This window comes from Lepidochelys kempii, chromosome 1 (genome assembly GCF_965140265.1).
Source record: "Lepidochelys kempii isolate rLepKem1 chromosome 1, rLepKem1.hap2, whole genome shotgun sequence".
NCBI classification, from domain to species: Eukaryota; Metazoa; Chordata; order Testudines; family Cheloniidae; genus Lepidochelys; species Lepidochelys kempii.
This window is the reverse complement of record NC_133256.1, coordinates 92,765,923-92,782,208: the sequence shown is the minus strand read 5'-3', so window position 1 is coordinate 92,782,208 and position 16,286 is coordinate 92,765,923. Positions and strand designations below refer to the sequence as shown.

Here is a 16,286-nt window from a genome sequence, read left to right as displayed (position 1 = left end):
CTAAGGGTAAAACAATAAGCAGTATAAAGTAATGACATCAAAATTCAGCCACTGGTAAATCTTTAGGTAGTATAACATTTCTCATTTCACATCCGCATTCATAAATTTGATTGAATCGTTTATACTTCCTTTGAAGAGCAAGAGGAGGACAAAAGACACAGGAGGCAGGGTTGGGATGGAACCTGAGACGGAGAAGGCAAATATTTATATTCTAGCAAAGATGATTTTTGTGAAGATTTGGGAGAAAAACTCCAATTGACTTCAATGAGCTCTGACGCTTCAATCCTGCAAGCACAGTAGTCCCATTTCAGAGTAACAGCCGTGTTAGTCTGTATTCGCAAAAAGAAAAGGAGTACTTGTGGCACCTTAGAGACTAACCAATTTATTTGAGCATAAGCTACAGCGCACTTCATCGGAGGAGTGAGACTAGTCATGCAAGTAAACTTAAGCATGAGTGTGTTTTCTAGAAAGGGGTGTGTGACAGGATGTATAAACCCAGCACTAGAACTGAAAGGATTAAGGAGCAACTCTGTGCCCAAGTGACACCCTCCAGCTGCACCTGTACACCATGCTCCAGCTGTAGGCAGAGCTTAAGAGGGAATCAGACAAGGCAGAGAAAGAGCCAACCCTGATCACTCCTGAGGAAGGGCAATGCAGAAACCTCCTGGAGAGGAAGAGCCTGCCAAGCCCAGGGGGGCTGAAGGTTCAGTTGGTACCTTTTCTTTCACTACTTTGCAACAGACTGCAAGATTTTGACAAGAGAGTGGGTGGTAGGAAGTTGCCCAGGCGTGCAGCTTTAAGGCACCTTTGGGTACTGGATATTTGGTAACCCTGACAAGGCCCTGGGCCAGAGCCTAGTGGAATAGGAAGGCCTGGGATCCACTACCAACCCCCTTTGTCCATTAAGTAAGGTTGACAACCTTCACCTTCTAGACTTCCCCCTAATGCTCCTCTGCAACATATTTAAAGATACAAGTACTGTAGAGTACACCCCACATTATCAATGATCTCTCTGACTTCCTACTGTCTTATAATGTGACTTGGGGGCGGGAGAGCCCCTCAATGAAAACTTGCAGAGGACATACCATAACTCACATCAGGCCTGACACACGCACTGCACCAACACACTGTTATCATAATCTAAATCTAAAAGGTGTCATGTCCATTATAACATTATTATATGCACACTTATAACACACTTGTCATTACTACTGTTGCATGATGTTCATACAGGTGCTCTACAAAGGATTATAGATGTGTGCAGGAAATTAAAAGGTGTTTTGCAAGCAGGGAGTCCAGCCTGTTTTAGTCAAAGGAATGTTGTTTCACCTGTTTTTCTGTGTGCCCAATGTAAACGGAACCAGGTAATACCTCAGAAGACAATGAAAAGTATATCTACATGTAAGGTAAATGAAGCCACCAAGCTAAACAAATATGGGGGAAGACCACTTAACACTCACAGCAGGGGACGGTGCCTGCACACTCCCAAGAAGCCTTCCTGACTCTTGAAACAGAGACAATAGACTTTAGGAAATATAAGCAGAAAGAGAAAGCCATTTTGGCATCCATCACCAAGGGACAAAGGTGGGGAGCCCTTTGAGCTCATAAAAAGTGGACCCTTTTGCCCTGAAAATGAAGAGTAGCTGGAACTGATTATAGGTGAGAAACCTGCTTAGACAAAGCCTGTAACTTGCTGAAGTTAAGTTTTAGTCACTAGAAAGTGTGTTTTGTGTTGTTTTACTGATAAACATATGTGTCTTTTGTTCTTACTTATTACTACTTAAATATTTGTCCTTTGTTAATAAACTTATGCTTGTTTTATTACAAAACCTTCTCAGTGCTCTGTTATTAAACTGAAGGGTAATGTCCTCAGCTGAGCTAACAGGCTGGTGAGTCCTCCATCTCTTTGGAGGCAGAGAACTTAATAATGTCTGTGAGCATCCAGTGAGAGGCCTGGACACTGTAGAAAGACGTATCTGGGGAACACAGGAATTGGAGCTCACTGACTGTTACCTGCAAGTCAAGGTTGGGACTGTCAAAGTCCTGAGTACTTTGCTGGCAAGACAGACATGCACATGTGTCAGGATGCTGACACACAGTTTAGCAGCAGCAAAGCTCACTCTTGCTGAAGAAGAGTGGTAACACCGTTCTGGGTGACCTGAACAAGACATCACATATAGACTTTGGATATAGAGATAAAAAGATAATGTCACTCCGCTTTGTACTAGCTCAGCTTGGTATTAAAAACAGAAGATACTGACAAACAATAGTTATAATGAATTAGCTAGTGCTACAGCCCCAAAGTCCCCCCAATAATTTCTGTTCAAAATTATGCCTGTTTTGGGAACTGAAAGAACAGAGCACAAGTAATTAACTATAGCTTCCTGAAAACCTTCTTGTCATCCAAAATGCTTTTGTTTTGTGAACTGTGAAATATATTGGTTCCAAAGTTTACTTCCAGGAGCTTGGTAGTTTGCTAAGATCAGTTCTGTAACATTGCAAGTGAATAACTGCTCTCAATCCACTGTTCAATAATTTATTTGTTTGACCTTTAAAACAGTTTATCTTAGTATCTTAACTTTTAGCATTCTCATGAGAAACCACATTCATTAAGGATTATTTTATTCCTTACAATCAGATAAAGTTTTAAATGAAGTTTGTTGCCATGCTGTTAATACTAAAGGGAATGGCTGAAGTTTGTTGCCATGCTGTTAATACTAAAGGGAACATTTAAACATACCAGCTTTGAACTTTCACATTCTCAAACAAAAATCCTGTTCCCCTGCCTCTGACTTAATTTTGCAAATGTTAAACCTACCTTTTCTCAATAGCCAACACAAGTACCAGCCAGGTGAGCTTCAGAAATGGGGAGCTCAAAATGTTGGAGGACCACTAAGCCTCGTATTTTCTCAAAACAGATGTGGACAGATTTTAAGCTTGATAGAGGGGAAGATTTTCCTGAAGCAATGGTTCTTAACCAAAGTACAAATATTTAATAAAAAGAAAAGGAGGACTTGTGGCACCTTAGAGACTAACAAATTTATTTGAGTATAAGCTTTTGTGAGTTACAGGTCACTTCATCGGATGCATTCAGTGGAAAATACAGTGGGGAGATTTATATACACAGAGAACATGAAACAATGGGTGTTATCATACACACTGTAACGAGAGTGATCAGGTAAGGTGAGCTATTACCAGCAGGAGAGCGGTGGTGGGGTGGGGGGGGGACCTTTTGTAGTGATAATCAAGGTGGGCCATTTCCAGCAGTTAACAAGAACGTCTGAGGAACAGCGTGCGGGAGGGCAGGGGAGAGAATAATATTTAATGTTACTCCATCAGGAAAGAATTTTGGAGAAAAAAATAACTCTGAAAAATATATAAAAGTGCTCTTATAGATCACAGAATGAAAAAGTACCTTTTTACAACATCTTCACCATTCCAACATGCTAGTCCATCAGCAGCTGCTAACTCATTGATACACAGCTGATCAGCCAGACCTCCATAGAATGTCTTGTACAGCCGTAGACTGTTCATAAATTCTCTACCAAAACAAACACAGGTAAAATAATTAACATAATCAATTAATAAAAATGAGCAATCAAACTGCCACATTGTTACAAGAAATCAAAGAATGTGCCACTTTTTGTCACTCTATTGGCTCTCATTTATTAATCAATTCATCAATATCCTTTTCAGATACATTAGTTGCTTTGAAAGAAATACTACTCAATCATTGAAAGTCAAACCAAATCACAGATGAGTGCTATGGGAGGCAACACTACATGTGTACCAATAAGCTAATATTTCCAAAAATGTATGTCTAAAGGTAAGCTCCTAACTCCAATACGTAGCCACCTACATAAGTGGCCTGATTTTCAGAAGTGCTGAATATCCAGTACCTCTTTACTGACTTCAAACTATTATACAAAGACTATCTATTGGTTGTGGTTCATGGGGCAGATGAAGTTTTGGGTAAGACAGGTTTAGGGTAGAGGTAGTATTTTTTGGCTGTTTAAATTACTGTTTGGATAATTTATTTCAATTTTTGTGGCACGTTATGCTGTTGGAGTATTATTTTATGTACTCATTTTAAATAATTGTCAAGGTGCCTAGAACTGGGGACAGATTCTGTACTGAAATAAAACAATAAATACCTATTAAATTACTGGACTTAATTGGTAACTGGACTATGATATTCATTTTTATAAACTATTTGCTAGTGTAATGAAAATCTCTCAATGGAAGACCTATACCTGCTGTGAAAATATAAATATGTAGGCTCATTCATCTGCACATCTACCAATGTGATATATGCCATCATGTGCCAGCAATGCCCCTCTGCCATGTACATTGGTCAAACTGGACAGTCTCTACGTAAAAGAATAAATGAACACAAATCAGATGTCAAGAATTATAACGTTCAAAAACCAGTTGGAGAACACTTCAATCTCTTTGGTCACTCGATTACAGACCTAAAAGTTGCAATTCTTCAACAAAAAAACTTCAAAAACAGACTCCAATGAGAGACTGCTGAATTGGAATTAATTTGCAAACTGGATACAATTAACTTAGGCTTGAATAGAGACTGGGAGTGGATGGGTCATTACACAAAGTAAAACTATTTCCCCATGTTTATTCCCCCCCTCCATGCTCCATTGTTCCTCAGACGTTCTTGTTAACTGTTGGAAATGGCCCACCTTGATTATCACTACAAAAGGTTTCCCCCAGCTTCCCCATTGGTAATAGCTCACCTGAAGTGATCACTCTCTTGTTACAGTGTGTATGGTAACACCCATTGTTTCATGTTCTCTATGTATATAAATCTCCCCACTGTATTTTCCACTGAATGCATCCAATGAAGTGAGCTGTAGCTCATGAAAGCTTATGCTCAAATAAATTTGTTAGTCTCTAAGGTGCCATAAGTACTCCTTTTCTTTTTTGCGAATACAGACTAACACAGTTGCTACTCTGAAATCATTTATTAAGACCATGATTTTTAGTGGCTAGTGAAGTTATTAATTTTAGGTCTTGCCTACACAACACAGTTTTGTCAACAAAACAATGGAGGTGTACACACTGCAATGTTCCTCCCACCAATTTAACTCCCCTGCGATGCTGAGATCATAAAACCACCTTGACCAGCGGCACAGAGCTTTTTGCAACGAAGTTAGAGCAACACAGTGTCAGTGTAGACACGGCACTTACTTATGTTGTCCTAGGCAGCCTCTAGGTGTATCACAAGGACCATCATAACCACTCTAGTCAGCAGTTTCAACTCCACAGCCCTGCAGCCAGCTACAGAGGCATGCACTCCTCCTTTAAAACCGCAGGAATTTTTGAAATTCTACTTCCTGTTTGCTCCGTGTGGAGAAGCCACATAGAATCTTCCCAGCTGACCATGGCAGCTTCCCACAGCAAATGAGCTCCCACCTGGAGTACTCTGAAGCTGCTGGATCCATTGGGTCTGTGGGGAGAAGAGTCTGTGCAATCACAGCTCTGATCCAGCTGTAGGACCATTAAACCTACAAGCAGATTGCTTTTGGCATGGAGGAGAAGGGGCACAAAAGAGACATGCAGCAGTGCTGTGCTAAGATCAAGGAGCTGAGGCAGGTATACCAGAAAATAAGGGAGGCCAACTCTCACTCTGGTGTGGCACTGAAAACATGCCACTTTTACAAGGAGTGGCACCTCCACGGCCAAAAGCCCCATGGATACTTCACTGGCCGCTGTCTCCAGTAGCCCCAGAGACAACCCCATGAATGAAATGGTGGATGAGGAGGTTGAGTTGGAGAAGGATGGGGGATAGGCGAGAGGGACATCCGGTGGCATGAGAAGCCAGGACCTCTTTTTGACTCTACTTCAAGCAGTCCAGCTCTGGCGTGCCTGAAGCAGAGAAGGGGAGCTCCAGTAAGTGCTCATGGCAGACTTCCCAACTCCAAATTGATTTGCAACTGACTGGTAGCAGTCTGGAGTTGCCAACTTCCACATAGCTATTGCCACACACTTTTCCATTGTGAAGGGTTAGTCAGGCATACTCAGTCCAAAAACATGTGAAGGTCACCATAGATTCAGCAGGAATGATTGGTCTATAAGTATGGACCAATCGGAAGTGGTCTGAAGGTGATTGGAGGATAGATATGCTAATACTAGGATTGAAAAATAAGCCAATCAGAACAGGCCAAAAACTATATATAAGGCAGAGAGCAGGCAGGCAAAAATTAGTCAAGATAGGAGCGGGAGAAGAAGACCCAGAAGAGATCAGAAGAAACCTAAAAGAGCAAAGAAATCAGAACCTGCAGCAGAGGCATCCACAGAGTGACGGCAATAGCCACGGGATGCTGGGACAGAGCAGAAAGGGATCCTTAAGATATAGCAGATGGAGGAAGACTATAGAGAATAAGCATGCTAGTCATAGAATAGAAATATGGTTAATGAATGTGTATGCTTGGGATAATAAAGATGACTGTCTGTGGTGAGTATGTTCATGTTACTTACTATGTATAAAGCTTAGAGTTTATTAAGATTGCTGTCTGTGTCCTACATATGACTGATCAACATGTGCAGAACATAATCACTTGAGCCTTTTCAACTGTATGACATTACAGTCTTCAGTACTTTAACTTGTATACCTGTGCTAAGGGATTTATGTTTATGTTTTAATTCAGGTTTAGATTAACTGTACTAGGGAAGATTAATTACACTAAATAAAGAAAACACTTCGTTTTGGAAAATAACTGCCTTGGTGTGAATCTTTTGAGCAAAGGGCTGTATCCATTTTCTCCCAAGGGAGAACAGATCTAGTCTGTTCTAAAAGGTTTCTTGAAAGGCATAGAGAAATCTCTGGTAAATCTTGGCAATTTCACTAGGGCGGGCCCCCTCCTTTCACCTTGCAGAAAGAGACAATATAGGTTAACATTTGGGGAATCCAGAAGTAAGCAACAGAAAGGCTGGTCTGGAAACCCTGAGCCCAACAGCGACAGTCCACCATGTGCAGCTGCTTTGTGAATGCCAACATCAATCTAAAATGTTCTTTCCAGGACACACAGCAGGGCAGGGACCATGGATTCCTGAACAGATTCACAGCTCATCAAATATTGCAGGATCAGCCACGTTATGTTCATAAGGCTCATCACAAGACTGGAGAGCAGCACAGGATCCATGTTTTCAGGCAGAGATGACAGGCACAAAGTTTACAGGGGCAGCTGAAAAACCGCACAAAACGTAGTTGGAATCCCAAAGAATAATGGGACAGAAAAAATTGCATCATGGGATGGTGAGCCCGCCCCCATGATGTACTGCGACACATTCACAGAACTGCTAGCAGCAGAAGATGGCAATTTGTACACTGGGATAGCTACCTATGATGCACTGCTCTCTCTGTTGATGTGAGAGCACCAACTGTGGAAGCACTTTGCTGACACAAGGAGTGTTGTGTGAACATGCACAAGCGATTTAATTACAGCAGTTTATGATAAGTCAACTTAAGTTACGTTGACTAATTCTGAAGTGTAGACCTGGCATAAGATCCCTGACTCATCTTTTGAAGGCGTTGTGCAGGATTCCTTTGAGGATGAGGACTGAGAGGTCAGATACTTTTCATTCTGTCAAAAGTGTTCGCCCCTGAGTGATGTGGTGTTTTTGTCTTTATCATTCTTCTATGTGAGTTCATTCCAGAGCACAGTGAGTGTCTGGCTTCACTGACATAATTGTCATAATAGGAAATGCACCACAATCAATCCATGCACAATACAGAAATGGAAATGTACACAGCTTTTAGTGTATTTTTGACAAGTTGTTGAGAAAGGACAATTTTTCAGTGTATTAGTAAATATGTCCTGAGGCAAAGCGTCACTTAATACAGAAATAATAATGGATTTCAACTTCTCTAGATGTCTCACCAAAACAGGCAGAAGAGCACAGGGTTTAAATGTCAGTTTTTGAATCTTTTTCTAGACAAGACATCATTATAGGCAGCTGAGTACAAATGTGTAATCATAGTTAGCAGAAGCTACAGACCTTTCTTATCTGTTTATTTGAAAAAGCTGTGGAAATGTTCATTTTTGACTGTTTTCGTCCCTTACCACTCTGTAACATGTAGCTGCTATACATGTTTAGTGGTAAAGATATAAAGCAAATTGTTTAGAAAATATGTTAATATTCAGCTTTATGGTTAGTAAATTATGCTTTATTTACCTCGGGATTATTCAGTATCAAAAGCACTGTTAGGAAACTACAACACTAGTAAAGATTTTAAAATACCTGTTATTAATGATACCTAGGACATTGATCCAATACTAGCCATAACACTAGCCCTCAGCCAAAGTCTGCAAAAAGCAGCTGAAGACAATGAAAATGAACTGTCTCAGCTGCTCTACAAGTAGCCATAAGTACACAGGAGGATAGGAAACAGGAGTTCCCTGCAGAGATGGGAGCAACTGCAAAACAGTTTTTTAAATATACTTTACTGATATAACATTTCCATGTAAGCAACTGCTGTTATTGCCATGGGAATATCATATTCTCATGACTATGATAGGAGGTAGTTCACGTGGTAGCGGATGGGAAGTAAGGTGGTCCGCAAGACAATCTCTGTTAAGTTGTGGTGCACACAATGAAATGTTTGAGAGTTTCCCATCTAATTACAGTTAGAAACTAGGTGACTGTTCACACACAAAGAGAAAATCCTGACATGTTAATAATGCTTTAAAAAAAAACAGGTAATAAATAGTGGACTTATGTCAAGTAACAGTGGTGGCTCTTATAAGAAAAGTTACCACAGTACTATTTTATTCTATTCAGTTCAGGTTCTTAAACTGTGCCTGTCATTGTGGTATCTCAGCACTTGAAAGGATGCACAGGTTCTCAACAAAATTAGCTTGAGTTGAGAAATGCATCAGAATTTAATTACATTTCCTACTTCTCTATCAATACAATAATACGGATATTGTTGTGAGAACCAGTAACTCTCACTCAATTCACTGACCCTTGCTTAAATGACATTCTAGGGAATATACAGTAGTATCCCTTAGGGTCACTGTTAGGGGAAACAGCCAGGAATTGTGTGCCTTGCCTAAGACGCAAAATGAGAAAGAGCAGATTGCAAGCAGCAACCTAATCAATGTCCTGCAAAAAGCAATAGAGGGGATCCTATACTACCTGAAGCAGCCAGTTGCTCTGCATCTCTTTCTCCTCACACAAAATACAAATACCAGCAAGGCCTTCTTCTCAAGCTCTGCTTTCTCTCATCACTACCCAGAACACTTTGAGGCTGGCAGCAGCTTGGCCTGCCAGCTAAGCCTGTAGGTGCCTTCTCTTCTCCAGGAACCAGAAATGGAAATAACACCTCCTACTGGCTCCCACTTCCTTTCTCAGGGCAAACTGAGGGAAAAGGGAAAAGATGCCAAAGTAAAAGATTCACCTATGATTTCAGCAGACACTTCCTAAAAGAAATAAAAAATCTGGATATTTTCCGTGTGTGTGTGTGTGTGTGTGGGTGACCCTCTGTACCTCTGGGGAACACCCTACACTCCCATGTTAATCTTTATAAAATGATTGTGTGGTATCCAATGCAAAGTTTGTCATGTTGATGTCTCTGGAAGGCTCATGATGCACTGAGCATGGTTGTTATAGTAATTGTTACAGTAATGTTATACATTATAATTTCATGTATATAGTTATCCTCATGGCTTAAAGCAAGCCCAGGCAAAAAACTCTCCAAGAACAGAGAGGCAGTTCACAACTCATTGGGGCAAATATGGGACAAACCCAGCCCAGCCTCACAGGAACAAAGGATGCTGGCCTAGGCATCAACAAAAGAATCTGTTAGGCCTTGGGCTTGTCTACATTGGCAATTTACTGTGCTGCAACTTTCTGGCTCTGGGGTGTGAAAAAACACCCCCCTGAGTGCAGCAAGTTTCAGCGCTATAAAGTGTCAGTGTAGACAGTGCACCAGTGCTGGTAGCTGCAATCCCAGCGCTGGTAGCTGTGCCCCTCGTGGAGGTGGTTTTTTTAGAGCGCTGGGAGAGCTCTCTCCCAGTGCTGCACTGCGACCACACAAGGCACGTTAAAGTGATATTGGCTAGTGTCATTTGGCTGCAAGTAGCTGGGAGCAGCTTACTTGCCAGAACTGTGCATGAACAGCCCGGGAGTGGGGGTTCTACAGCAGAGCAGGGTAAGGCTGGTTCCCAGAGTCAAGGATTGGAGTGACCTAGCAGATCACCGGTCCAGATAACACCAGAGGGGAACATCACTGCATGCATGCCAGTGTTAAGAGTATTTAAGAACAGAGCACATGCTTGTGAGAACTTGTTGGAAGCAGCTAGGACCATATGGCTCTTCTTCGTCTTATGTAACCATTTAGTTCTAATAAAGCTTTACTCCTTAGACTCCAGATGCTGTCTCCTCCTTATGAACCCACAAGACAACACAGCCAGTAGTAGGGGTTGTCCACCTACCTACTGCTACATTTACAGACTGTAGGCTCTTTAGGGCAGGAGCTGTGGGGTTTTTTTGTGTGTGTTTGTGTAAAACCACGCACAATGGGGCTCCTCCTATGATACTTTGATAGCCTGTCTGTGGCCTCTAGGTGCTACTGCAATAGAATCATAGAATCATAGAATATCAGGGTTGGAAGGGACCTCAGGAGGTCATCTAGTCCAACCCCCTGCTCAAAGCAGGACCAATCCCGAATTAAATCATCCCAGCCAGGGCTTTGTCTACAATACTACCGCTACTCTTTGCAGGAGGAAGAGGAGTAATCATTCTGCACCAGTCATAATTAAGGGTCAAATCCTGAAGTCTCTACTTTATTTTAACTTAGGGTTACATACACATAAGCCCCATAGTCATAAATAGGACTTTAGCCTGAGTAAGGACTTCTGGATTTAGCCCTAGGTTCTCAGTTATTGCATTTAGTGCACTAGAAAGGAGAGTATGTGAGAACAAACCCATTCCCTCTCCTATTTCTGATCAGTTCAGCACTAGCCTCATCATACAAATAGGCTAAATAGGGACTTTAAAAGGGACAATCGTTTTGACACATTTGGTAATCCACATTGCTATGCCAATTAAACTATATTATGCAGGCTCTCTCTCTCTCTCTCTTTCTCTCACACACACACACATTAATACCCACTCAGATATAGCTGATGTTTTAGAAGCACTGTCAAATCTTCTAAATGCTTTAAACCACAGTAAATGTCCCTGCCCATTCATCCATTATTTCAGTAAACAAAAATCTAGGTCTTATAAAATGACTACATTTTACAAATGTAATAGAGCATGTAGTACCATTGAAATGTAAAGCTGCATTCTTTTCAATCTCTTATTCTCTACTAATGCATTTCGTTATATTGAATACAATCTATTCTGTTGTAAAATTAATGGCTTACTTTCTTCTTTCTTTCTGGCTGTAAAACTAATGTCTTACTTTCTTCTGTTGGCCAGTGTTTCTTCATGGTCTCTTGCAGACATCTTCATCCCTTGATTATCTTTGTTCTGATCAGAATAACTGGGGGAGAGTGTCAGCTTTCTCACAGGATGACCACATATCTTGTTTACCTAAAGACAATAAAAGGCATATGGGGAAAAATAAATAAATAATGCCACCAGTTTACAATAGTACAATAACCTACCTCTTAGTTTAACTTTGATTTTAACTCTGATTTTATTAAGAATGAGGGACAGACCCCATGGCCATATTAGAAAGGTTGGCCAGAGTTTCGATGAGTATGGGACTGGTCAAACCTACTATCCATATTTCATGTACCCAATTCAGCAAACAAGGTTGTTAGCTGCTTCCACTATAAATACAAATGGTGAGACACAAAGAAGGAATGAGATACCAGAGTGTCCTCAAGAAGCCAGGACTCGCCAATATGTATTTAATTAACTGCAGTTTTCCCGAGAGACCTTCACATCTGGGAGTTTCAGTGTTATACAGATAGTTAAAGTAATTAAGGAACCTGCTGAATGCTGGAGACAGCAACTTAATCTTACTTTTCCTTTATGTACATCAAGTAAAAATGTGTAAAAGCTTAGTGATTCCTTTATGATTGGATCAATGTAGCATGTTCAGTACAGTTACTATATCACATTCTGAACAGTTACTAGGATGGAGACTTGCATTGCTGTCATGCAAAATGTAAGTTTAATTACATCTAGTTCAGATAATAAATTCTATTAATACCAAGAAACTTACATATCTGTCTCTGACAAACAGATATAAATACATATGCTGAGACAACTGCCTATCATGCTGACCAATATTGTCTCCTTGTCCTCGACCATCTATCTTTATCCATCTGTTGTCTCTTGACTTACAGTTAGATTGTAAACTTCTTGGGGTAAAGACCATCTTTTTTTTGTGTATTTGCTTGCTTGTTCTATGTTTGTACAGTGCCTAGCACAATGGGGTCCTTGACTAGGGCAACTAGATGCTACAGCAATACAAATATAATAAATAATAATATGAACCCACATTTTCTTTTAGTAATATTTGGCACTATGTTATAACTTTTGTATTAAAGAGGCTATCAGTTCACCATTATATTACATTATTCCTATTAGTCACTGAGGTACAAATCATGGCAATATATATATGTATTAAATAGGAGATGCTCCAAACTAAGGGTCACACCCTAGACAAGATATTAATTAGACTCATAGTCCTGTACCTTGTGTGCACCAATGTATTACTGAAAGACTAATATATGTGAATTATTTTAGAAATATGGTTCCTATAAACAATCAATTTCATAAAAGAAGAGGGAAGGAAAGGAAGGGGACAGGAAGCCCCACTTCTCAGGATCCAACTTCCATAGCTAGGACACATCCAAATTTCCCCACTCCTCACAAAACACTACCGTGACAAGTAATAAAATATTCAGAAGAGAAGCTGGTCCCTATTTTAAGCAAAAGTTTGTGGTGGGGGTTCCTTGCCTGCAATATAAGATAGAGAGCTGACACCTGCTGCAAGCTACTATTCCTCTCACTCATGATTCATAGAATCATAGAATCATAGAATATCAGGGTTGGAAGGGACCCCAGAAGGTCATCTAGTCCAACCCCCTGCTCAAAGCAGGACCAATTCCCAGTTAAATCATCCCAGCCAGGGCTTTGTCAAGCCTGACCTTAAAAACCTCTAAGGAAGGAGATTCTACCACCTCCCTAGGTAACGCATTCCAGTGTTTCACCACCCTCTTAGTGAAAAAGTTTTTCCTAATATCCAATCTAAACCTCCCCCACTGCAACTTGAGACCATTACTCCTCGTTCTGTCATCTGCTACCATTGAGAACAGTCTAGAGCCATCCTCTTTGGAACCCCCTTTCAGGTAGTTGAAAGCAGCTATCAAATCCCCCCTCATTCTTCTCTTCTGCAGGCTAAACAATCCCAGCTCCCTCAGCCTCTCCTCATAACTCATGTGTTCCAGTCCCCTAATCATTTTTGTTGCCCTTCGCTGGACTCTCTCCAATTTATCCACATCCTTCTTGAAGTGTGGGGCCCAAAACTGGACACAGTACTCCAGATGAGGCCTCACCAATGTCGAATAGAGGGGAACGATCACGTCCCTCGATCTGCTCGCTATGCCCCTACTTATACATCCCAAAATGCCATTGGCCTTCTTGGCAACAAGGGCACACTGTTGACTCATATCCAGCTTCTCGTCCACTGTCACCCCTAGGTCCTTTTCCGCAGAACTGCTGCCTAGCCATTCGGTCCCTAGTCTGTAGCTGTGCATTGGGTTCTTCTGTCCTAAGTGCAGGACCCTGCACTTATCCTTATTGAACCTCATCAGATTTCTTTTGGCCCAATCCTCCAATTTGTCTAGGTCTTTCTGTATCCTATCCCTCCCCTCCAGCGTATCTACCACTCCTCCCAGTTTAGTATCATCCGCAAATTTGCTGAGAGTGCAATCCACACCATCCTCCAGATCATTTATGAAGATATTGAACAAAACCGGCCCCAGGACCGACCCTTGGGGTACTCCACTTGATACCGGCTGCCAACTAGATATGGAGCCATTGATCACTACCCGTTGAGCCCGACAATCTAGCCAGCTTTCTACCCACCTTGTAGTGCATTCATCCAGCCCATACTTCCTTAACTTGCTGACAAGAATACTGTGGGAGACCGTGTCAAAAGCTTTGCTAAAGTCAAGAAACAATACGTCCACTGCTTTCCCTTCATCCACAGAACCAGTAATCTCATCATAAAAGGCGATTAGATTAGTCAGGCATGACCTTCCCTTGGTGAATCCATTCGAGGTTTATGGACTGATTTCCATATTAAAAGGAGCATAACATTTGCTAGAGAATTAGAAATCAGATAAGAATATGTGATTAAATATTAATACATCAGGATCAGACAGGTTATCACCCCAATGTGTATCAAAAAGAAACCTAAGACTTATGTAAATTGTACTTACTTAGCCCAGTCTAAAAGGCAAGAATCAACATTGTCACTGACACAGAAAAAGCCTTCAACTGCACCGAGTTGTATTTTTGAGTAACCAGATGTCTGGAAAAATAAGGATTTGGATCCAAATACAGAAAATGGAAAAATGTTTTACATTTAGATCCAGAGGCAAATATATGAATAAATATCTGCTATGTTTATTTCTGAAAGAGGGTAAAGGAATAGTGCCTACATCCATGCCTACTTGTTGATCTAGCAACAGAGCCTCAACATATTATACTCTGGGTGGAAAGGGAAGAACAAATAGTGAGGAAAACATCCACTAATTCCCACAACTAGACAGATCTGGATGATAGTTAATATTTATTATAGAGAATATTTCAAAATGTAATGCCTGGAACCCCAGCTAAAAGTTTCTGACCTGGTGTTTTAATTTTTCAGAGGAAGGACTGAAGGAAGGGTAGATACAATATTTCAAGAAATTAAATATTTTAATGGAAAATGTGTAGCCATACTAGAAAAAAAACTCTGGGCTTCAAAAATTCCTTTAAAAAATAAATATATCCTCAACTGCCTAACTGTACCATAGACAAACAGAATAATAATAAAAAAAACCACATGAACTGACTACTTTAGAAACAAATTTATTTCAAAATGATGGAAAAATTTTATAGATATAAAAACTGAAAACAGACATATTCTAGAAAATGTTTCTACTGCATTACGCCAGCATTCAATAATCAGTAACAATAAATAATAAAAAAGCTGAACAACTCACTTATATTAATGATAGTATCTCACACAGCTGAAAGAGTAACCTCACTGGTGCTTATGAAAGTTTCTTACGTCCAGATATTTAAAGGTATTTAGGCATCACTCTGCTCAAAGTTGCAATGCCTTACTGACTTGGGAGCCTAAGTCCCCACTGACTTTCAACACTGAGTGGACCAACTCCTAAATACCTGCTGGTACATTACTTCTGTGAGATGAGCACCTGCTCTATGCAACATGCATGCCATTTGATGATATTCTTAGTTACTGGTAGCTTCTTCCAGTCTCTGATGCTCAAAGTCCTGCTTAGGTTTGCCAACTTTATTGCACAAAACCAAACACCCCTGCCCAGCCCCTTCTCTAACGCCCTGTCCCTGCCCTGCCGCGTCTCAAAGGCCCTGCCCCCACTCACTCCATCCCCGCTCCCGCCATCACTCACTCTCCCCCACCCTCACTCACACTCACTGGGCTGGGGCTGGGGTGTGGGAGTGGGTGAGGGCTCCGGCTGAGGGTGGAGGCTCCCGGGTGGGGCCAGAAATGTTGGTTTCAGGGTGCAAGAGGGGGTTCTGGGCTGGAGCATGGAGTTGGGGTGCAGGAGGGGGTTGAGGACTCCACTGGGGGTGCAGGCTCTGGGGTGAGGCCGGGGATGAGGATTTTCAGGTCCAGGAGGGGGCTCTGGGCTGGGGCCGAGAGGTTTGGAGTGTGGGAGCAGGCTCAGGGCTGGGCGTTGGGGTGAAGGAGGGGGTGCAGGCTCTGGCTGGGGGTGTGGGCTCTGGGGTAGGTCCAGGAATAAGAGGTTTGGGGTGCAAGAGGGAGCTTAGGACTGAGGCAGGGAGTTGGGGTGTGGGAGGATGTGCGGGGTGCAGGCTCTGGGATGGGGGCTCAGGGCTGGGGCAGGGGTGTGGGCTCTAGGAGGCTGTAAGGGTGTGCTAGGGGGTGCAGGGCTGGGGCAGGGAGTTGGAGTGTGGGCTCTGGGAGGGTGTAAGGGTGTGCGAGGGGATGCAGGGCTGGGGCAGGAGTTGGTGTGCGTCGGGGGATCAGGACACAGGCTCCAGCCAGGCGGTGCTTACCTCAGGCAGTTCCCAGTCATCAGTGCAGT

The 16,286-nt window shown here is 41.8% G+C and overlaps 1 protein-coding gene across 1 annotated transcript in view; it reads right to left on the bottom strand.

Annotated features, from left to right (window-relative positions):
* The window catches only part of GPC5 (glypican 5), a 595,791-nt gene that overhangs the window by 366,305 nt on the left and 213,200 nt on the right, over positions 1-16,286 (bottom strand). The window contains exons 4-5 of the mRNA XM_073347708.1: positions 11,429-11,559; positions 3,416-3,541 (exon numbers count right to left, since the gene is read on the bottom strand). Of these exons, the coding sequence (XP_073203809.1) occupies positions 3,416-3,541; positions 11,429-11,559 (257 nt within the window). The remainder of the gene's footprint in view (positions 1-3,415; positions 3,542-11,428; positions 11,560-16,286) is intronic.